The sequence below is a fragment of the Syngnathoides biaculeatus genome, chromosome 4 (genome assembly GCF_019802595.1).
Source record: "Syngnathoides biaculeatus isolate LvHL_M chromosome 4, ASM1980259v1, whole genome shotgun sequence".
Taxonomy (NCBI): Eukaryota; Metazoa; Chordata; class Actinopteri; order Syngnathiformes; family Syngnathidae; genus Syngnathoides; species Syngnathoides biaculeatus.
This window is the reverse complement of record NC_084643.1, coordinates 12,113,275-12,135,912: the sequence shown is the minus strand read 5'-3', so window position 1 is coordinate 12,135,912 and position 22,638 is coordinate 12,113,275. Positions and strand designations below refer to the sequence as shown.

Sequence of the window (22,638 nt, the reverse complement as noted above, 5' to 3'; positions counted from 1 at the left end):
ACCGGTTAAGTCACACGTTTCAAAATAATGAAAATGTGGTCAGTTCTGTTACTGCGAGGACAATTTCACCAGGGTAACTTGGAATTGGAATTGTAACAGTTCCATTTCAGTTAGTCATGGACCCAACATTGGCTGCACATTTCGCCTTCATTCACTGTGGCCAGGGTGGCGATCCGACCGGACCGGACCGGAACGCCAGCCGCACGACGGACTGCTTACCGGCCGGGTAGAAAAAAAAAACCCCCGTGGATTTCCCTTCTCGATCCGTGTAGCCTTTGTCGTCGTCGCAGTGGCAAGACAAACGTGAGATTTAAGAGAAGTTCTCTACCCTTCGCTCAAAACGCTCAGCCAGGTGGGAGAGCTTCTCTGTGGCCCAAAATTATTTGGAGAATTTTGCACATTTTTCACTAATTGCCAACGCGTCTAAATAGCGTGTTGGCTGCGGGAAAGTCGAGACATTTTCTGAATGTTGTCACCAAAAAAAAAAAAAAAAAAAAAAAACCAGATGACAGGGAGCGCGTGACAAGCGGACCGCTGTCAGGTCCAGACTGCAACCAGTGCCAGCTGCGTGCTTTCCGTTTATTTCATGTGTCAAATAGTTGATGATGTCATTAGCCCCGAATGAAGACGGGCAAAGTCCACATTTGTCCTGTCAGTTTTGTTCACCACAGCGTCCGACGGCCCCGCCGCTCATCCTGACGATGTTCGGTAGGAAGAGGAGCCCCGACGCCCTCTCGATGGTTTCTATAGGAACCAGGAAGCGCTCCAGAGGGATCTTGTCATCCACGGGCTGGTTGGGAAGAATGTACGAACGCAGCTCCACGCCAGACCGCGCGCCGTCGCGCTCCAGGACCAAGACCTGTGCCCGGAAAAGAACGGCAACGCGCCGATGACAAAAACGTTAACGGCTGATGGCCCAGGGTATGTTGCTGTCATCTTCACATTGTGACAAAAAATTTTTCATGGACACTCTTAAGCTCACGTCGACTGTAAATGAAAAGCCCCAAAGTTGACCTAAAAAAAGGAAAAGGAAAAGCCTTCTCCTTCTACTAATGTACAATGCACATCACCAATTTGCTGCTAAAATATTAGCAATGAACTGTTTCTATTTTGCTAGGTTTGTACTTTTAGTGTTTATAGTCATACGTTTTTTTTTTCCCCCAAAAATTGTCTGCACCACAATCAAAAATCATCTTTGTGCAGGTGCTGATGTAGCGGTAATATACAGGGTGTCCCAAAAAAAAATGTATCCACACGTTCACTAATTGTAAACTTCTCATTTGAATAATTTTCAGCATTTAAAAGAATTTACAAATATCCTCATTATTGAAAGTGTGGATCTTTTTTTTTTTTTTTTTTTTTTCCCCAAGGCCACAAGCTTGTCCCGCAGGGTCTCTGAAATTGTCAGAACGGAATCCCTCAACCGACTCAGATTAATGCTCAATGATGGCATAACACGTGATTCATACTGTTGCTAATCTTAACGGAATAAACGATTTAACACTGTTTAACTTCAACTTTCTTTTTTCTTTTCATTCAATAATTGTGCATAACGCAGTTTATCCCCTCCATTCGACATCCTTGGGCAAGCCACCTTTCTTGCACGGCTGCGGAACTCCTCGTTGATGACTTGATCCAGTTCTGGCGCCTCCTGCGTCGCATCGAGAAAAGTGAGCCCAGCTTGTCATCCCTGGCATTTTTTTTTTTTTTTTTTTTTTTTTTAATCCAGAGAGTCTTGGTTCCCTTTATTGCTCATTCTTGTCGACGCTCCACAGCGCTACTCGCCCTCCGTTGGGCTCCGACCCGTAGCTGCTCCTTACGGCGTCGGACCGAGCGGAACGGGCCCGTTCCAAAAAGTTCACGTGCCCATTCCGCTGGTTCCTACATGGTTATTGATCGCGACCCGACGCCATCTTTTGGAACTCTTCCACATGCTTTATTTCCTCCTCGGCTATCTCCTATTGGATCGGCGCACTTTGGACTTTTTCGGCTCCATAAGTGGCCTTCGCAGTCGACCTTTTTCGTCTTAGCGGCCGTTTCTGACGTTTGGTGCGGAATTAACAAATATGCTACGCTAACGAGGGTAAAATGGCAAATTCCCGCGAGCGGGTCAGGAATCTCGGGCTGGCGGCGCGCGTTCCCGTAATAACGTCAGACATGGAATATCATCTTGAAATGATTTCGTATACTTATTTTTTAATCACCCTGTATACCTTTTGAATTTTTAATCTAAATCTTAATCTATTTAATCTAATCTTAATCTATTGACGTTTGGGAAATTTTGCACATCATACACGAGAAATGACGTTGTTGCGAAGGATGAACGATGGGAAACCCGCTCGCCGTCGTCGGCTCTTTCCTCACGTGACGATTTGACGCACGCTGACCTTGAAGAAGTGCGTCGGCACGGCGACGTGGTTCCGACCCAAAACTTGATAGCGGACGTAAAGCTTGCCATCTGCTTCCTGCCTGCAAAACACGTTAGAGCGCCACCTTGAGTTCTCATCTTGCCTTCGTTGGCTGCTTTTCCACCAGCGCAGGAATTTGAAGTTCCCGGTTGCAAAAGGTTCCCGCGGCTGACGCGGTTTTGTGTTTCCGGCGTGGCTCCTTTCCGACAACCGCTGGATCTAAAAACGATTTCAAGCTTTCGAAAAGCGAACCTTTTATTGTTCAGGTGAGGGAAAAGAGAAGTGACGGCAGCTACTTTCATTCTATGCCCTTCCAATCCGATCAATTGGAAGCCACCGATGGACCCCAACTGAAGCCTGCAGATGATTATTGATTGGATTTTCTGAGCGGGACCCGAGCCGGAAGCCGGACACGATTCCGCCACAAATTTGACAACAATGGATCACGTCCACGGTCGAGTGCGGGCTTCTCCTCCGTTTCTCGATTCAAAGACACAATTTGGCTTTTCGACATATTTCAATCGTCTGCGTGCCCCGCGATTTGCTAGCGACTAATTCCGGGTGTACGCGGCCTCCCGCCTGAAGACAGCCGCACGGAGCCGTTGAGCAATGGGCTCGATTTGAGCGCCAGGACGTGGCTTTGCGATGACACAAGTGCACCCCCGGAAAGGTGCTGGCAAATTCCCATCAAGTCCCTCCTAAACCCGGTTCAAGTTGAACTTTCAACATGATGGGCCACGGCTTCAAATCCCACGTGAGGCGAGACGTCCTCATCTCATGTCGACGTGCGTTCACCTGGGCAGGTAGAGCGGGCCGGTGCACACGTAGACGTTGGCGTAGTGCCTGGTGAGCGAGCGACACAACTTCTCCAGATTGTTCCACGCGTTCTGGTTCATGTGAGGGTTCTGCGTGCAGGCACACACACACACGACATTTAGCATTTGTGGGTGGGGGCTTGGGGCCGGGCCACCTTGCGGTCAAAGGGATTCTCGCCCGCGGGCACCTGGGGGGCGACGTTGGTCAGGTAGAAGGTGTCGTCCATGGCCTTCTGGCTCCACTTGTGATTGGCCGCCGCCGCCATGTGACCTCTATCCAGGCCGCTCCCCTTGTAGTCTGCGTTGGTGGCGCGGTGGAAAATGTGCACGCTGCAGAGATGCGCACATGCTCACACTTGTGTGCGTGCTGCGCGCGCGCACACACACACACACACACACACACGCATCTGACCTGTCGTCCTCCTTGAAGTCGCAGCGCTTCCTGTCAGCGTTCCCGCCGAGCGTGTCGCCGCCGAGCCTCTCGATGACCCACGCGGGCGTCCTGGTCCGGGGGTCGTACGAGCTCACGTAGGATTCTCTGGTGCGAATGTTGGACAGCGACGGGAAGCCGTATTTCATCACAGCGCCCCCGGGAGGCTGGCTCAACTACGACAATGATGACACTTTTTTTTTTTCAAACCGTAACAAAGACGCATTTTGTCGTACGTTTACAAAGGGGAGACGTGGGAGAGGGTCTGGGAAATTGCGGTTTGCGAACCCCAGTGATGACCGCGCGATCCCTGTCGATGGCGGCGTTGTCACTTCGCTTCTGAGCGAGGACGGTGGGAAGCCGGCCGCCAAGTGTGGCACCTGCCCAAACGGCGTGTGAGTGGGTTGCTCCTAAAAACTTTCGTTTCATCATGCTGTTTGCTTGTTCTCATATCATTTGAGGCGTCACCAATGCAACACAAAAAAAGGAGTGTCAGTCACTCTTCTCCTTAACAGCTTTTTTTTTTCGTGAAACCAACCCACGACTCTTTGTCTTGTGGTGACTGTAAACTCGGTTCGTTCCTTCCAGAGGCAAATTTATGAATAGCCGCCCCTGCGCAAACTGCATCGCCTTTCTTTGTTAATCACACCCCGTGAAACAGCCAAAACTCGTCTGAGGGTGAAGATCATCGCGTAGCTTCAAAACCTGGACGGGACCGGTCCCCCACCCCCCCAACTCACGGCTGTGCTGTCCTTGAGCAAGACCACTGACACATTGGAGCTCCTCACTTGGATGAGGAAAATGCACACAATACATTTTGTATGCATGTTATGCCAAAGCCATCCAAAAAAAAAAAAAAATAGTTACCATTTAATTATGGACCTCCAGACAAATGAGTCCACAATGGACTCAGGAAATCACCTCTCCTGCCTCTTTTGCACGAATCAAACTTTGAACTGGATTGACGCCAAAACGAGTAAGTGACGTCACCACGGGCACCCACCGTCAGTTCGGAGGCGGCGTGGACGTTCGGAACCGGAACCGCCGGCACCACGGGAAGCCGGCCCAGAAGACCGACGGTCGGCTGCTCCTCCCGGCCGCCCGAAAGCCTCCAAAAGTGGCCCGCCGAGGCGCCGAGGGCCGCTCCGAACGACAAGGTCGCCAACGTCGTCCGCCACCTGCCGGTCATGGTCGCGCTCGGATGACGTCACGCGCGGTTTGAGCGGAAGTGGTGCGTCCGCTGATGACGGCGTTTGGCTTGAAACGTGACGATTTGATTACGTTGTGACGTAACTCGACCAATGTTTTGTTAGCTTTCCCTTCAGAATCACAATCGCTTTTTAACCTGAAAATGAAAGAACAGCCATCGGAAATAAACTGGAGAACCTCCATGAAATATTGTCATTTCCAATCAGCCTTTGGGAGCCTCCACATGCCGGCCAGGAAGTCTTCCGACCGAACTTGCATTCACTCGTCTATTATCCGAGCCGCTCATCCTCACGAGGGTCGCGGGGGCGCCGGAGCCTATCCGGGCTTCGAACCCCGGTCCTCAGAAGTGTGAGGCCAACGCTCTACAGCTGCTCAAATAAAATACAGTTCGATGTTAGGATGTCAACCGATTTATTAAATGTGCACCTCGGGCACTGGGAGGGGGGGGGGCAGTAGAATGTAGACCGGGATATACAAGAAGAGGACACAAACAACTCCTCAGTAAGCCGCAGTAATTTTTGCACAGGGTAAATAATATATGCTCGTCAACGCCATGCGTTCTTCACCGGAGATGCCGGTTGGTGGTGTTGTCCATTGCGTTAGCATCAAGCCGCTAAGGGAATTTTATCCATCCATCCACTGGACCGCTTATCTTCATGGGGGTCGGGGCCATTTTACTCGCCATGTGAGGTTTTTGTCCTTTATTCTTACTCGTCGGTGTCTACATTCCGCCCCGGGCTAGCATGAACACAGCACTGCTAATGTTTGATGAAAACGTATAAACGAGATGCTCCTCCTATCGCCGCTTAATCTACTCAATACTTACATACAGGCATGAACTTAAGTGCGCAAATCGTTTGGAAAAAGTGGACCGGACGCTGGGCTGGTCCCACTGGAAGGAGACCCCGAGGACGACCTGGGAAACGTTGGCGAGAGACCACGTCTCACCCGGGTTGCTCGGAATGCCTCGGGAAGAGCTGAAAGAAGCGGCTGTGGAGAGGGAAGTCTGCGTTTCCCTGCTCATGCGCTACTTGGCCGCCCCCTGGCCTGCCTCGGATAAGCGCAAGACGATGGATGGATGGATGGATGGATGGATGGATGGATATTTCCGTTGCGCCTCAAATTCCAAGGGCCAAGTAAGTAGCTTGACGTTTCTGTTTCCGCGGTCAATCCGCATCGGGGCTCCGTGGATCATTTTTCGAGCTTTGACTTCAATGTGAGCGTCCGCAGACTTGACTGAACTCATTCAGATCAGCGGTTCTGCCTGAACGATTCCCGTTTTGGAGTTCAGGGGAGGTCGAGTCAGAACTCGGGTTTGGATTACGAGCATTTTGAACCCCTGCATGCTGGAATCAATTTCAAGAGGATTTTCAACACAGGCACAAAGTCGGTCTCCCCGACCCAAAAAAAGAAACGTCAACAATGACAGTAGAAAACGAAAAAAAAGTCGCAGTCGACAAGTGAAAACAAGGAAATGACAATAACATTCGGGCCGCCCGCAGGCTCGGTTCCGTCGCGTCACGGAAAGATGACAGCGGCGAGCAGGCTGAGGGTCAGCGGGAGGCCGAGCCGTGAGGTCAGCGGTTGCGAGGCGGCGCTTGTGTTGTCGTCAAGGCAACCGCTGTTCTTCGGACACACGCGCTGTTCGCAGTACACACCTTGAACAAGCACACGCCACAGTAATCAGTCACAAAGTGCGTCAGCTGACGGTCGACTGCACCTGGCATGACATGTGACATCACCACAGCACGCTTACCTGCAAAGTTGCCGGCACACTCGCAGCGTCGGAAGTCCACGCACGTGCCGCCGTTCTGACACGACTGAGACTGGTCGCACACGTTGGCTGATTGACAACCGCACTTGTTAGTCTGTCAGCCGTCGCTCAATGGACCATCGGAAGCCTTCCACGTACCTGTGCATCCGACCCCGCCTCCTCTTCGGGCGTATCCGGGCAGACATCGGTCGCAGCGCCTCCCGCCGGCGCCCTCCCTGCACTGACACACCCCCGAGGCGGCGCAGTGTCTGGACCGGCTGCCGACAGTGTCGCAATCGCACTCTGACACACGCGCGCACACCACACGACAAAACCATCGTCAGCCACTCATGATCCGGTTTTCCGATTGTCCTCCTCTTGTTTCTTTGTGAGGGAGGGATGGAGGGAGGAGTGCAGCAACAATGCGCACTTGGACCCTAGCGGCAATCTGTCCCAATCAGGCCTTGTACGAACATGAGGATATTTCAAATCTCAAAACTATTATTTTTTTAAAACGGCCGAAAGCCTTCCACCCCTCACGTGAAGAAAAAGATTCCATCATTGAACCGTTTCTCTTTGCTCTGCACGCGACAACACTCGAAATCTCACGTTAGCGCACGTGAAACCTGGAAAGGAGTGATTCGGAAGAATGCCCCGCCATCAGAACACGAATGGGGTTTTGTTACTGGACTTCTGTGCTCACAATGGATCGTCCATAGCGACGACCACGTCGAAGCGAAAGGGTGTCCGTACGTGTACTCGGCACCAGGACACCCGAAGTCGCCGTCCGATAATTGACCCCTCCGGAGAAATTGCGTCATCCGCGTCGCTGACCAATCAGAGGCCAGAGATCTGCGTAAACCACGCCCCCTTTTTGGACCCGCAGTTTTCTCAGACAACGCTGCATGGTCCACTATAGCTTCTGTCGGCGTTTTATCGCGCATTTGGCTTCTTTAACAATAGATATGGTTAAGAGGTGTAGTCACGGACTTCGTAATGGTGACGACAGGTATCCTGAAAGGCTAGTCGCTGGAGTTCGATTCGTACCCCTTCCAAAACCGAAGACCCGGTACGAAAAATGCCTTCGATGGCTCAAACTTTGTGGAAGTCCTCATGATCAACTGAATCCATCAACCGGAACAGATGTGTTTGCACGAAGGTAAGCCCTATATTTGATTTTCAATACATGTCTCATATAAATGAATTAGCAGTTCTTCGCTTGCATAACACTGCTGCGTGTGAACGATTGACACACTTGATCTGTGTTGAGCGATATTTTGCGATGATCTGACTGCACAAACGTGTCCCTTTGTTCGCGGCTAATTAGCTAAGCTAACCCGGACTAGCAGTCCTAAAAGCCTTCGAAGCGCACCGAGACACCAAGACCGAAGGAAGGATGTTTGAGGACACTAAAGTAGCGATTGTCGTACTCGGTCGGGGCTCGCGCAGGTTCGGCACTAATTCAAGAATAATTATTGAGGGGAGCGCGTGACGTCACACAAAGAAAACGAGAGAAACGACTCGTACATCGAGCCTCGCCTTCTTCTTTTCCTTCATACGGCGGTTCACAAACGGCTATACAGATTCTGCACACAAGTGTGACATGTACCACGAAAATAGGAAACTGTCAATGACGAATTCGTCTTTGGGTTATAATATATTATATTATGTGGCTTCTCGGTCTTCCTCTGACTCCGGAAAGATGTCGCGCTAATATCCATGGTTTCTCCGTCGATATGCATGTAAATCCCATGGAAATACCCCTCGCTGAAATACTTGAAGCCCTGCTGTCTGCTTTTCAACGCTGTTTCACTGTTAGCTAAGAATGCGAGTGAGAAATCAGCGGGTAAATCGGACAGTTTGGCTCTACTCCTTTCTTGCTGCGCCGCCCTTTTTGCTAATTGTTTGTCTGACGTCGGCGCACGTGGCGTGAGGTCACTGCAGGAGGCGTGGTTAGTGGTCGCGTCATTGGATCTTGGGCTCTTGGGTGAAGGGGGCGCGGGGCAGCTGTCAACCGATCACCACCCAGGGGTGAGTTGGCTCCAACGGTGGGGAAGACGCTGGTCCGACCGGCCAGGCCTTAACACATTCCAACATTATACATACATATTAGAAGGAGTTTCAACTCCGAAGGAGGCGGGAGGTGGTGGACACTGGTTGACACACCTCTGCAACATCGGTCCGGTCTGGACCAGTGCGGTGTCTGCCGCGATCGGTCCGTTGCGGTAAAGAAAGAGCAAAGCCAACGGTCAAAGCTCCCAATTTACTGGTCGATCTACGTTCTGACGCTCAGCTATGGTCACGAGCTGTGGGTTGTGACCGAAAGAACAAGATCCAGGCCGGAATGAGTTTCCCCCCCAAGATGTTCAGGCTCTCCCTTAGAAAGAGGGTAAGAAGCTCAGCAATCTGGGAGAGGCTCAGAGTAGAGACGCGACTCCTTCACATTGAGAGGAGCCAGATGAGGTGGTTCGCGCATCTTGTTTAGGGTCCCTCTTGGCCGCCTATCCCTGCTGAGGTGTTCTGGGCATGTTCTACCTCCCCGGAGGAGATCCCCGGGATGACCCAGGACACGCTGGAGAGACTACATCTCTCGGGTGATTGATACTGGGAACGCCTCGGGATCCCCTTGTAGGTGTGCGTGTGTGTGTGTGTGTGTGTGTGGGTGTGTGCGTGCGCATGACTGACCCACACAAACATCCTGGTGATCTAGCGGTAGCAGATGGTTCCTATAGTAACCGAGACGACAGTGTTGGCAGCGGTGCCCTCTGGTGTTGTGTTTGCAGCTCACGCACGTCACAACGTTGAGGAAGTCCATGAAGCTGCAGCGGTTCGAGTGGCCGTTGCACTCGCACTCTAACACACAAACACACACACGCAAAACAGAACGTTTCCGAGACATCAGTGAAGAATTTGCTAAGATACGTCTGGTGCACAATCATTTTAACGCAGCGAATGAATGTTGATCACAACGCGATCACTCAGAATCACTGATTTTGACCAGTGTGTTGTTTGATTTTTTTCATGTGGGAGGAGTCGGAGCCAGTGGGGAGGGGACAAATGGTGAAAAGGGGGAGTGGCTGGAGTTGCCAGGCCAGTTCGGAGCATCAGAGCGAGCTTACCCTGGAAGGTGACGTATGCGATTTGGGAAAGTTTGCTGCTCACCGCACTGCCCGGGATCAAAATCTTCTGAGTCACTTCGGAGGGCAAAAATAATAATCACAGAAAAATAGAGACGTATCACCAGGAATACTGTCATCGCTAACACTGAAGCTAAAAGTGGTGCCATGCTCCTTTGTTACCTTTTTTCTCGTAGCGTTTTTCCTCTTTCTCGTCTCTATTGGCATTGTCTTCGTTTTCTCTTTTCTCTTTCATTGTCTTCTCATCTTTCTTTTCTTTCTGCTCTCTTTCGTTTAGAAGGTCTTCCTCTTTGGACTCCACAACTGTCAATCAAACACATTGTTCAGCTACTCCTCTCACATTTAAACATCTCTCTATCTCTCTCTCTCTCTCTCTCTCTCTCTATCTATCTATCTATCTATCTATCTATCTATCTATCTATCTATCTATCTATCTATCTCTATCTATCTATCTATCTATCTATCTATCTATCTATCTATCTATCTTTGTCACCTTTTTCACTGGTTTTCTCCTCTTTTCTCCACGTCTCTGACCCTTGTTCTCCCTGCTTAGTTGCCAAGGAAGAATCCTCTCTTGGTTTGTCGGAATTTTCAGGAGAATCGGGGCCTGATTTCTGCTCAGGAATTTTAGGGCTGGATTCTGAAAACTGTGCTTCGGGTTCCTGAGGGCTTCGATCTCTTGTTTGGCCTGTTTTAGAATCCAAACGACTCTCACCTCCAGAATCCGGATTGGGAATTTCTATTTGAATAGGTGTTAATGGTGCAGTGGAATCCCGATCGAATGAATTCAATCCAGAATCTGGATTAGAGTCTTCTGTTCCAGGACGTGTTCCAGGTGTAGTGTTGTCCTGATCTGTTAAATCCATTCTAGAATTGGGATTTAAAACTTCCATTCCAGCTGGTGTTCCAGGGCTATTGGAATCCAGATCTGCTGACTCAAATCCCCAGTCTGGAGTTGAATCTTCTCTTTTAGGAGGTGTTCTGAGTCCAGTGGAATCCTGGTCTACTGAATCAGGTCTAGGATCCAGATTTGACTTTTCTGTTTCAGAGGCAGTGAAATCAGAATTAATAGAACCTAATCCAATATCTAGATTTGAGTCTTCTCTTCCTGGGGCAGTGGAATCCTGATCTTCTGAAAAAGGGAAGGTGAAATCGACTGGGGCCAAGGCTGCAGTAGGCTCTGACAAATCCGCTGCAATTGGTTGCTTGTCCTGTGCAATTTCCTCAACTTGTGAAGAAGGTATGCTAAGTGCAGCATCAGAATATGGGGAGCCCACCTCAGGAGAAAGTACTTCAGAAGAGGGTTCACCCAAGGAAGGAGTTACATCAGAAGAGGGGCTGTCAGGAGCCACGCTATCAGAAGTTGCATCAGGATATGAATTTGGCCGAAATGTTTTCAGCGGTGTTCTATCACTTGGCGTTCCATCCGCAGGAGCTGCTTTGGCCAAAGCTGTGTCTGGAGGAGATCTGTCAGACGGCGCAATTTGGTCGAAAAGTTTCGGGGTGGTTCCATCTTCACGATTTGGTTGCTTGGCAAGCGGTCTATCAAATGGAGCTGCATCGGCAGGTGGAACATTTATTTTGGCGGACTCGATTTCTGGAGGGACATCAACAGAGGCTACATCAGGGGTCGGTATCCCAAGTATGGTTGTGTCAAGAGGAGATAGATAGGTGGAGGGTAGCTTAGAAGGTCTGTCAGGAAGAAGTCCCTCGAGAGTGGGAGTTAAATTATTGGGAGAAGTATCAGGAAGAAGTCCATCAGAAGCTTCAATGGGGATCAGGTCATCAGTAGGAGAGCCTACAGGAGGAGGTCCATTAGAAGTTCCTGGTGTCACTTCAGGATCTCCAGCAGTAGAAGTCCGAGGACGTGGATTATCTCTGGAAACGACCGTTCCATTGGATGGAATTATGTCAGACATCCAGGAACTTGATCTTGAAGGTGAGTAGCTGGTGGTGGACGTCCACAAGGGGACAAAGTCTGTCTTGTCGGGGGGTGGAGTCACTGGGCCGGAAATAGACACCTGAGAGTCAGTCTTGATATTGGAGGTCGCTCTAGTGCCACTTGGTACCGTTGGACCGCTAATGTCTAAACGCAGGCGGACACCAGAGGTGCCAACAGCAGGAACCACCGGAGGAACGCTAACACCCCCTCCTGATGCTAAGTCACTGGTTCCCCACTTTAGGCTTGTAGAGTCCAAAACAGTAGAGGAAAAACTCATATCTTTGTCCTTTGTCAAAACTGTGACAGGGTACGGTGTAAAACTGTCTGTACCAGAACTGTAAATCATAAGACTGTCAGTCACAGAGCTGTCCGTTCCTGAGCTGTAAGAGCTAGACATGTCAACAGCAGAACCCCCTGGAGTCCACGCAGAAGTAGACAAGTCAATAGTAGTATCTGTTATATCCGCAGGAGGAACAGTTTCAATTGCAGAAGTAGTCCACGGGCCGCTAAAGTCAGCAGGAGAGCCAAAATTCCAAGTAGCAAAACTAGAAATAGAAGAGTCTGTGGGAGAAGTCGAGGAAGTATCGGTCGTGTCTAAAGAACCCATCGTTGCAGTTGACGAAGCAGTCCGAGTACCACTAAGGTCATTCGTAGTATCAAAAGTCAAAGTCATAAATTTAGAAGACGTGTCGATAGTGGAAGTCGAATAAGTGTCAGTGATCCCACGTGCTGAAGCAGAACTTCGGTCAGAGTCATCGGCCACTGTCAGAGAAGAACATTTATGGCTTTTTAGTCCTTTTGGCTTTTCTACGACATCGCACGTACGGTAAAACAGTTGAACAGAAACACAATGACAAAAAAACAAAAACCAAAAACCAAAACTAAGGCCAGTCAAGGCCGAGTGAAGATCAAGCTCAGACTCCAGACTCATCCGCAAATTCAAATCCTCTCCAGGTTCAGGGGTTCCCAACCAACGTGCCACGGGAAATAATCCAATTTCACTTCCTTCGTCAAAATATCCTTTATGCACAGCAAATAGTGTATCGCTGGCAGCGCGCAGAACAAAGAAATGCTCTTGGATTGGACGGCAGCAAGGGCACGCTTGACTTTGTCCACCCACTGTTGCTTGGTGCTGTGCCGTGAGATTTTTCAAGTGTAGGACGTGTGCCTTGACTCAATAAAGGTTGGGAATCGCTGCTCTTCGTGACCTGGAATCTGCTTTCAAACCTCGCACACGAGTTGAAACCTCGTTCAGATCCTCGCATACTGGATGAGGCCAAAGAAACCATCTTTCCAACCTCAAACCTTCTTTAGATCCTCACACATTACGCGGAACCACCTTTAGAACACGAGCCTGATCACATACACGATCGGGATCCTCTTACATACTGTGGGATCTCGAAATCTCTTTTCAAAGCTCAGGAATTTGGTGTTGTGTATGTGAGACCGAGATTTACATTTTATTGCGCAGAAACACATTCGTGCCTGCGCACAAACCACCTGTCGCGGTTTTAGGAAGACGGCGGTTGAATGTTTCTCCACAATGCTTCTGCCCACGTCCACCAAGCTTTCTTTCTGGATGGCTATACAATAATATACTGTACAGTACTATACGATACTAATGCCCGGATGATCATCAGCGGTCTGGGGTGCAGGCTTCAAACCTGTAGCTATCTGGCGGCAGAGTGGTTCAATTCCACCTGGCGGTCGAACGCTCAGTTCACCCAAAATTTAGTATTTAGGAGGCCCCACAACTTGGTAAATAAAGCAGCGGTCGTGAGTTGGTATCTCACTGGGCCCTCCACTGCCCGCCCAAGAGGGGTTGCATCAGGATCAGGAAGGCCATCCGGTGTAAAAACGGCGCCAAACAAATACGAGCGTTCGTCTGAGATGTCACGCTGTGGGGAACCCGAACGGGACAAGCCGAAAGAAACTTCATCCTCCTCCTCTGTACCGTACAGTATGGATACTTACTGGGTGTCGTTTCTTCTGCTTCACCTAAAAGAAACAACAAAAATGGCGCTCATCGTTGGAAGAATACAACAAACAATGACGCTATCAAAACATTGGTGATCAAACGATGTGATGTGATGCGGGTGTGTGCCATACAAGCGTTGGCAGTCCCACGGGGCAAAGGCAGGAAGCTCCCGGGCATCCAGTTGCGGGACTCAAACCCGGCATTGCAGCGCTGGCAGTCTTGTCCGCTCGTGTTATGTTGACAGTCACACATCAGCGTGGCATCGCGTAGCGCGCAACGAGATGCATGCAGGTTGCATTTACACCTGGAAGACACGCGCTTCCGAGTTCCATTAGATGCTCGGTACCAAAAAAAAAAAAAACGTGGCGTGAAAGACGGGATTTCAAGCAAGCGACGGTGTGGTCTCGGAGGTACCTGGCAGGTACGTCGATGTTGGAGATGGCATAGAAGTATTTGAGCAGGTTATCTCTCTGGACATAAGTCCCGCCAAGAGCCGGTCGCAGGAGTCTAAGGCGAAGATTCGTGAAGGTGAAGAAGTCTCGCAGCGCTTTGCTGCTCTGCAGCCGCGTGTACAACGCATCCACGTTCAGGAATTTGGGGCCCGCAAACACGCGTAAGCGAGCTCCAACCTCAAACACCACCGTCTTCTCCTCCTAGGGGTTAGCATTAGCGTGTTAGCAGCTCGTTTCCGAGCTAAAGAGCCAGCTAGGGTTGGCATTAGTATGCTAACGTTTTAGCCTGTTAGCGTCTCTGCTCAAAACTCCAACCCTGCTGTCTTGTCTTCCTAATTGTTAGCACGTTAGCATCTCTGTTCCAAGCTAAAAGGCCTTCAAGAACCACGTGATTATGATTGAGGTTATCGTTGAAAGGTTTTTGTCCAATGGTCACCTTGGCGCCCACCCATCTGGAGTACCGCTCCGTGCAGATGACCCTTGTGACGTTGCTGGGCGCCAAGTCAGAGACGAGCTTGGGCGGCATGCCAAACGTCTCCATGCAGTCATCGGCATAGAACTGGTACGGCTGCCACGTCAGCCCTGACGCAGGAAGTGCGACAGACGACAGAGTGACCGGGGGAGTACGGACGGCGATGGCGCGACACGGGAAGTGAGCCCTCTCACCTCGGTCCGTGGACTTCTCGAGCACCATGCTGGTGGGGCGTCCGTATTCAAAGCTGACTACCAAGTCATCCACCACCTCCAGACTTTTGTTCCAGGACAGCGTGATGTTGGCCAGTAGCGGCTCGGGATACTTGGACCAGGTGACTGTCTGCCAGTACGTGATGAGTCCGCCCCTCTCCCGGTCCCCCATCAGCTGAGGCGGGTGCGACAAGTCCGGACTGGACGCGTCACACTCATCGCTGCACAAGTACGGGTTTTCCTAGGCAGAGACGCCACGGAGAAGACGGAGGGAGACGGGAAAATATCGAGACGTGACGATGAGAAGGCGCGAAGAACCCGAGCACAGCAACATGGAAAGACGTGAAGGACATGAAATCATAAAGACGTTATCATGAAAGCAAAAATCAAGGGGTGGCCGATTATTGGCTTTCATTTGTGGCAACAACAACAACAGCAGCAACAAAAATGGTTTGTTGCCGTGAACTGGAACTCGAACAGGCTGCGAACAATTATTCTGAAAAAAAAAAAAAAAAAGGAGAGACCAATTGTGTTTGCTGAAAGTCGTTTTTGTGACCGTTGTCGTGTACAAACGAGAGACAATTCTAACTTGGCTATTTAAGGCACATAAATTTTGACGACCGTGGTTCGAATCCCGGCCCAGCCTGTCTGGAGTTTGCATCTTCTTCCCGTGCTTGTGTGGCTTTTCTCCGCGTCCTCCGGTTTTCCTCCCGCATCCATCCCAAAAACACTACGGTTCAGACTACAGGGCTGCATTGGTTTCCTCTTTTAGATAATCAACGGTTTTTATTCGATTTCCCATCCCATCTCTATCCCTCTGTCTGGCCAACGTGTGCAGATTCTTTAGTCCTTCTTTGGTGTCCAACCTGGTGCGCGGTGTTTAGCCTTGGCCACCTCGCCCTCTGCCCTACGTGGCGTGTCATTGTATTCCTTTGGCTTCTCCTCAGTCCTCTCAGTGTCCCACGTCTTCTTTGCTACTCTATATCCTTGTGTGACTTCCTGTGTTTTGGGGTTTCCTTCTCCCCTTTGCTCCCCGAAGACACAGCGTGTAATCTCCCGCCTGTCTCTCTGATCACTTTGGCTGTAGTCGTCCAGTCTTCCGGGAGCTCCTCCTGTCTGACCTCTTTCCCAAAGAAACCTCCTTCGCACAACATTCTTCCGTTCTCTTTCTCGGTCCTCTGCGCAGCCTTTGTCTTCTGAATCTTGCTCCCCACCACCAGAGTCGTCCTACCCCCCCCCCCCCCCCCAACCATCCTTCGCTGTCGAGCCACGCTCTCCCCGAGCGCTACCGTACTGTCGGTAACCTCCTTCAGACGACAAACTCTAACCCACCTGCGTGCTTCTACCTCCGCTCTTGCGGGTCACCCAATGTTCCCGCCTCTTCGGGAAAACAGTGTTCGGTACTTCCATTTCCATTCTTTTTACAAAGTCCACCACCGTCTGTCCCTCAAGGTTCCTTCCTCAGCCCTGTTCCCTTCACCAACATGTCCATTCTGGTTCCTTCATGACCGACCGCAACGGACGATCACGACCGATGAATGGATTGTCGGCACCACTCTACCCACTTTTGAACTCGGTCCAGAGCAGGCAGGATCCTTCCGCACCCTCAACAGCTCTTCCGGCTCCTTCCGTCGGATGAGCGCTACCGATCCATGCGAGTCAAAAGTAGCAGGCGTTCAAATAGTTTTTCCCCCTCTGGCAATGAAGTCCTTAGATTCTTCGGCAGCGAACCTACTATCTTCTCCTTTTCGCTGTTGTTGAGACACAGCCTCATATCCTGCTGGTCCAATTAGGGTTAGTAATGTAGCGCGTAGACTATCGCACGATGGGTGACCTTAACCTGCTCCCTTTGCACAATTGTAATTGCACTGGTCTAGAACGGGAACCCCCAACGGGTAAGAAGGCCACTGTGTCTGTGGGGGGGAGGGGGGCCCTGACGCACTCCTCCCTGTTCTAAACGAAGAAGATTCTGCATCTTGGACATCTGTGACCCTTTGAGAGAATTGTCCCTATTGCGTGAATGTTCTTTGTTCTGAGTGTTGTTTTGTTTCTGAAACCAAGCACACACAGCGTTAATGGTCAAGGACACTTTTCCTGGGGTAAAACAAGGGAAAGCTACAAAGTGTTTGTTTCGCAGTGCTTTTGTCAACATAGCAAGTCTTTTCAAGTGATTACAGTTCAAGTCCACGTGGAGTCCCGAGTCATCGCTGTTCCCGTCCAAGTCTGGAGTCATCAAATTCAAGACCCGGGGTCTGACTCGAGTCCCCCCCAAAAAATGTGAGCGTCAAAGTAAGAGTTCTGCGAAAGTCACAGAAGGTTAAAAGCTTCTCTTGGGCCTTATTTTGACACAGAGCGTCTGCCAAAGTGTTCTAAAAAGGGCTTTCCATGTGAAAAGAGTCGGACACAAAGAGACGAGGACAAAAGGCGGGAACAGGACGTGAAGACACGAAGACACATCGAGGACACTGACCAGAGTGCAGAATCGTTCAGGGGGGTTCCCGCAGGTGACCCCCGGCGGATCAACTCGTATCTGCATGACTTCTTTCATATTAGCGGGCGGCGGCTGGCAGGGGGAATCCTCCCATCCGGGCCCCGTTCCCCAGCCCGGATCCACCTCGGAGCGACAGGCGTCAAATTGACATCGACACGACGTCACCAATAGGAGCGCGAGCGGGAGGGGCTTGAAGCGCTCCATGGGCCTGTTCTCGGGAGGCACACAAGTCCTCAGGGTCGTGAGGCACGGCTCTCCCGCGAGCCCTTCATTTCTTCGGGCGCAGTTTGCCGCTCGCTCGTCACGGTGGCCGCGTCGCCGTGAAGACGCCCCGTGCGTCAGTCCGCCCGCAGCGTCCGCCGCTTAATCCGCACCCTAATCGACAATGTAGACCGTTACAACTTTGTCTGAGGACGCGCGATATTACACAGTACGCAATGAAACATCGAGCGACAGGATGGGACGCTTTTTACGACTCTCCAGCATGGAAAGAAAGAAAAAGGACGCCCCCCAAATGCAACAGGATGGAAGAACAATTTCACAGGAAGTCGTCATTGACAAAATGTTACAGAATTGAACAAAACGTAGCACGACGCATGGCAGCAATGTGAAAGTGTCAAACGTGCGTCTGCATCTATGGAAGTCGTACACAAATACGTTTGCTCCCGCTAGGTGGAACAATCAACAATCGAGCCTTTCACGTAGTGCTTCATCGAGCCCGGAATGAGAAGGAGAAAATGGCCTGGAGGTGGCGCTCCACTCATCCACTCACAACGACCTCTTCTCACCTTTCTTCACTCAATCTCAGAGTCGGAGAGGCGTCCTTCTTCCCTTCTTTGGATTTCTTTTCCTTTCTTTTCTCGCTGCTCTCTTTTTCTTTCACTCCTCCTCCTCCTTCTTTCCCTCTCCTAATCTCCTTCTGTCTCATCCTCTTTTCTCTTCTTCTTCTTCTTCTGGTGCGTGCGACACTCCCCCGGCCCCGCCTCCTTTGACTTCATCGTGACGTCATCGCCATCATCGTTATGATCCTGATCATTCTCAGTAATCAGATGATGATGAGAAAGAAAGGCTCCACTTCATTCGTGCCTCGTTTTGTCTCGCGTGTGTTCAATCTCTTTCTGTTCATCTTCCTTCTCGGCTCTTTCCGCTGAAGTTTTCAAGCCACTTTTTGACTTGTCCAAGCGGACCTAGCATAGACAAAAACCACAAGAAGAAAATTGATGGTGGAAAAAAAAAAGGATCATTTTAGTACACCTTATTCATTAATAAATGGTGAATTGTGACAGTTTAAGAATGAAACACTCATTTTAGTCAATAAGTAAATCACTCTTTCTTTCTCTCAGCTGTAAAGCGTCGGCCTCACAGTTCTGAGGAACCGGGTTCGATCCGGTCCTCCCCGCGTGGAGCTTTCATGTTCGCCCCGTGCCTGCGCGGCTTTTCTCCGGGTGGGCGCTCCGGTTTCCTCCCACGTCCCGGAAGCACGCATTCATTGATTGGAGACTCTGCCGCCACCCTTGTGAGGATAAGCGACTCCGAAAATGGATGAATGCATATATACGTATCCATTTTCTGAGCGGCTTATCCTTCCGGGGGTTTGCTGTCAACTTGTTGCCAGCCAATCGTAGGGCACGTCGAGATGGACTCTCCGTGTGATTCCCAAGCAGCGTGCCGGGCGGGGAACATGAGGTGTGCCGTGGGAAGTTATCCCATATTATGTAATTGCTAAAAAAAAACAAAAACAAAAACATTTTTTTTCCAAGAAATAATGCATCTTTATTCATCTATTTATGCCAGTGAGGCAGAATGACAGACAGAACACACACACACACACACACAAAAAAATCATCCTCTTCTATTAGATGGCGGTAAGTACAAGCATTAATTCGTCGATTCCTTTACTTTTGTTGGGGTGCCGTGCGATTTTTCAATTGTAAAATATCTGCCTTGGCTCTGAAAAAGGTTGGAAATCGCCGAGATAGACAACAATCACACTTCGGGGTTCGACCGAGAGTCTCCAATCAATGAATGCGTGTTTTGGGGATGCGGGGAGGAAACCGGAGGGCCCACCCGGAGAAAAGCCACCCGGGCACGGGGGACACACAGGCGGGTTCGGGATTGAACCCGGGACCTCAGAACTGGGAGGTCTGTCTGTGCGAATTGTGTGTTATGTCTGATTTGTCATTAGGTCTTTTTTTATCATATATTTCCATTGACATTGTTACTAGTACATTAAATCAAATGAAATCAAACGCTCCTGCGGCTAATACCAAAACAATTCAACGTTTATTTACTTATTAACAAAAAACAAAACAAAACGGTAGAAAGTATCCTAAGGGTGCATTCATTCAAAATGAAGAAAAGTTATCCAAATGTGACCAAATGTAAACAGTTTCATGACTTTGAGAAAGTCGTTGAAATCCTCGCAGTTACGTGGTTACATTTTCAACGGGGTAACTTGTCATTGGAAGCAAAGTCATCTTCCCGACGCCGATTATAAAATATAGTACAGGGGGGAAAAAAATCCGATAGCGATGTACTCGCGTACATACTCGGTACACTACTCGAGTAGTGCAGGGTCGTCGTTGGCCGCTCGAAGTTTTCCTGAACTCCGGGTCGCTTGACGCCGGCAATGTGACGTCATCTCCAAGCGACAGCGGTCGAAGACGTCTCGGACGACAAGATGGCGGACGTGGTGAGCGTCGGCGTCAACCTGGACGCTTTTTCTCACGCCATTAGCGGCATCCAGGCGCTGCGCTCCAGCGTCAGTCGCGTCTTCGAGTGTCTGAAGGACGGCATGAAGAACAGAGAGACGCTCGAGGGCCGCGAGAAGCAGTTCATCGCCACGTTCCAGGACAACCTGCAGGCGGTCAACAGAGACCTCAAGTCAGTGTCTGCCTGTCGCACGTCCGCGACCGCATCCGAAATTTTCCTTTCTCAATTGCTTACATGTGAGCACAAAACGGAACGGGACGGTTCTGTCTGTCAAGTTTCAAAGACGAATTCCACTGCTTTGGATCAGCGGGTCCGCACACATCTTCCCTGCGAGAAATAGTTTTCCATATGGCGAAAATTAACCAGTTCCTGGCCAACTTCACGGAGTCCACATTTTAGCCGTGGCCTTCTTTAATTGTGTTCTTAAAATGGGATCGAAATTCGACAAGTAATTCGAAGTTATCTGACGTGAAACATTTCATAAATGATCAGTCTACGAAATCATGTTTCAAAATCAGGATTATTGTCATGAAAATAGATGACTGCACACCATCACAAACTTCCACTTCCAATTCGTATTTGCATTGTTTCTGAGTTATGTAAAACATGCACGTAACTTCCAGCCAGTTTTCGACCATAGTTTAGCCAAAACCGGGTTTTTTTATGACTTGGATCGGGTCTTCCCCGAACAGACCCGACGTTCCGGGCAATGGCGCGGTGGTCTGCATTTGGAACTGTTTGTTCCGCCATGTCAAAATGTCCTTTTTTTTTTTTGGTTGTTTGTTTTGTTTTGTTTTTTGGGGGGGGGGGGGGGGGGGCGCTCGTCAGCGAGTTGGAGCGCCTGAGCGGTCTGGTGGGTCGCCCGTCCGAGTCGCACCCTCTGCACAACAGCGGCCTCCTCAGCCTGGATCCGGTTCAGGACAAAACGCCGCTCTACTCGCAGCTGCTGCAGGCCTACAAGTGGTCCAACAAGGTGGGGCCGCTCGAGCCGACGCGCTCGCCGACGCCGTCGTGACCGCCTCGTATTTGGTATTTGCGTGTGGGCAGCTGCAGTACCACGCCGGACTGGCGTCCAGTTTGCTGAACCAGCAGTCGCTCAAGCGCTCGGCCAATCAGATGGGAGCCTCGGCCAAGCGGCGGCCCAAAGTCCAGCCCAGCACGCTCGTCCTCCCCCCGCAGTCGGTGGCCCGTCTCGCGCGACCTTGACCGTATTCCGTCGTCCGGGTTGTGAAAGGCCGTCCCGTTTCAGGTACGTGGACGACGTGATTTCTCGTATCGGAAGGATGTTTCCCGACATGAGCATCGAACTTTTTCGACCCAACGGAACGTCGGCGGTCCTGCTGGTAGGCGCCGGCGTGCGCACGCCGCCCGTTTGCCGCCCGGCTGACGAGCGCCTTTCCTGGCAGGTGACGCTGGGCAAAGTGCTGAAGGCCATCGTGGTGATGCGTTCGCTGTTCATCGACCGGACCTTGGTGCGAGGCTTCAACGAGAACGTTTACGACGACGACGGGAAGGTGAGGCCGCCCGTTTCTGCGCTCCTTTTTGGAGTGTCACCATGGTAACCGCGTGCGCCCCCGCCCCGCCAGCTGGACATCTGGACCAAGTCGCAGCATCAGGTCTTCCAGAAGGTGAGCCTCTGCGCCCCGGGCCTTTTCTTGCGCGCTGCCGCTCGCTGATTGGTTGTACGGTTGCTAGGTGACGGACCACGCCACCACCGCCCTGCTGCACTACCAACTTCCGCAGATGCCCGACGTGGTCGTGCGCTCTTTCATGGTCAGAAAACGCCAAGCTCTCGCGTGCGTGCATGTGTTGTGTTCACCTGAGCGTGTTTGTGTGCGGTTTTGGACTCGGGCCGGGCCTCGTCTCGGCTTCGTGCGCAGACTTGGCTTCGGAGCTACATCAAACTCTTCCAGTCTCCGTGCCAGCGATGCGGCCGCTTCCTGCAGGACGGGCTTCCTCCGACGTGGAGGGACTTTAGGACCCTGGAGGCCTTCCACGACACCTGCCGCATGTGACCTCCGACCCCGACCCCGGGCGGACGTGTCGTTATCTTCCTGCGGTCTGCCATCTTCATCCTCACGGTGACAAATGCTAAACGTTCCCCGATGGATTTGAAACGGCGCTAATTGAGGAAAATGTCATCCTCGTCATCGTCACGGTGACCTTCCTGACTTATTGATGAAGATCAATTAGCGAGCTCCGTGCTGCTTTGGGCGTCGCGCCTCAACGTGACCTCCAGACTGGTTCAGACCACAGAAGAAGAGGAAAAGCAAAGAAATGAATGCGAAACCATATGCGTGACAAAGTCGTAGCTGTAAATAAAGATCTGTTCACTGAAACTTGTTTTGGCTTTTATTTTTTTTTCTCGATTTTGGCTCCACCTGTTGGTCGCTATACGCACTGCAAACGTCCCTATAGAAATAAATACCTCGATGCAGTCAATGAATGGTTGCGGCAGATCTATCTATATCTATATCTGTATCTACGTATCGCTCTGAAATCCCGGCTCCACCTGTGTGGATTTTTGCATGTTCTCCGTGCCTCAAGTGTGACTTCTTTTCTGCGGCCACTTTGGTTTCCAAAAACAAACAAAAAAAACACGCCTGCGTTCATCGGAGCTTCTAAAT

The 22,638-nt window shown here is 50.7% G+C and overlaps 3 protein-coding genes, 1 long non-coding RNA gene and 1 other non-coding gene across 17 annotated transcripts; 3 read left to right on the top strand and 2 right to left on the bottom strand.

Moving 5' to 3' along the window:
- Nucleotides 1-565: 565 nt before the first annotated feature.
- On the bottom strand, nt 566-5,031 carry endog (endonuclease G). 6 transcript variants are annotated; one of them, XM_061815971.1, is made up of 6 exons: nt 4,657-5,031; nt 3,636-3,829; nt 3,412-3,553; nt 3,204-3,313; nt 2,295-2,465; nt 566-859 (listed from the first exon to the last, which is right to left on the bottom strand). In XM_061815971.1, exons 1-6 carry the CDS (start codon nt 4,840-4,842, stop codon nt 745-747), a joined length of 918 nt encoding a protein of 305 aa, XP_061671955.1. In that variant the 5' UTR covers nt 4,843-5,031; the 3' UTR covers nt 566-744. The 6 variants fall into 6 exon arrangements, 5 of the variants coding, with proteins under 5 accessions (XP_061671955.1, XP_061671957.1, XP_061671954.1 ...); XM_061815973.1 differs by having other exon boundaries at nt 2,388-2,465; nt 4,657-4,963; XM_061815970.1 differs by having other exon boundaries at nt 2,388-2,469; nt 4,657-4,962.
- On the top strand, nt 787-5,766 carry LOC133498815 (uncharacterized). The gene is made up of 3 exons (XR_009794475.1): nt 787-921; nt 1,559-1,670; nt 5,695-5,766. It is a non-coding gene; the product is annotated as an uncharacterized LOC133498815 (long non-coding RNA).
- Nucleotides 5,378-19,926, bottom strand: ntng2a (netrin g2a). Of its 8 annotated transcripts, none has more exons than XM_061815958.1 (15): nt 19,849-19,926; nt 18,088-18,486; nt 17,279-17,674; nt 14,791-15,049; nt 14,561-14,706; nt 14,087-14,325; nt 13,804-13,976; nt 13,669-13,692; nt 10,246-12,456; nt 9,915-10,055; nt 9,735-9,809; nt 9,301-9,468; nt 6,775-6,918; nt 6,619-6,705; nt 5,378-6,520 (listed from the first exon to the last, which is right to left on the bottom strand). In XM_061815958.1, exons 3-15 carry the CDS (start codon nt 17,501-17,503, stop codon nt 6,381-6,383), a joined length of 4,032 nt encoding a protein of 1,343 aa, XP_061671942.1. In that variant the 5' UTR covers nt 17,504-17,674; nt 18,088-18,486; nt 19,849-19,926; the 3' UTR covers nt 5,378-6,380. The 8 variants fall into 8 exon arrangements, with proteins under 8 accessions (XP_061671942.1, XP_061671947.1, XP_061671949.1 ...); XM_061815963.1 differs by having other exon boundaries at nt 10,246-11,754; XM_061815965.1 differs by lacking the exon at nt 10,246-12,456.
- Nucleotides 13,318-13,400, top strand: trnastop-uca (transfer RNA opal suppressor (anticodon UCA)). The gene has a single exon. It is a non-coding gene; the product is annotated as a tRNA-Sec (tRNA).
- Nucleotides 19,810-22,350, top strand: med27 (mediator complex subunit 27). The gene is made up of 8 exons (XM_061815969.1): nt 19,810-20,182; nt 20,840-20,984; nt 21,059-21,189; nt 21,261-21,354; nt 21,418-21,525; nt 21,598-21,639; nt 21,707-21,784; nt 21,892-22,350. Exons 1-8 carry the CDS (start codon nt 19,980-19,982, stop codon nt 22,024-22,026), a joined length of 936 nt encoding a protein of 311 aa, XP_061671953.1. The 5' UTR covers nt 19,810-19,979; the 3' UTR covers nt 22,027-22,350.
- The last annotated feature ends 288 nt before the right edge of the window (nt 22,351-22,638 follow it).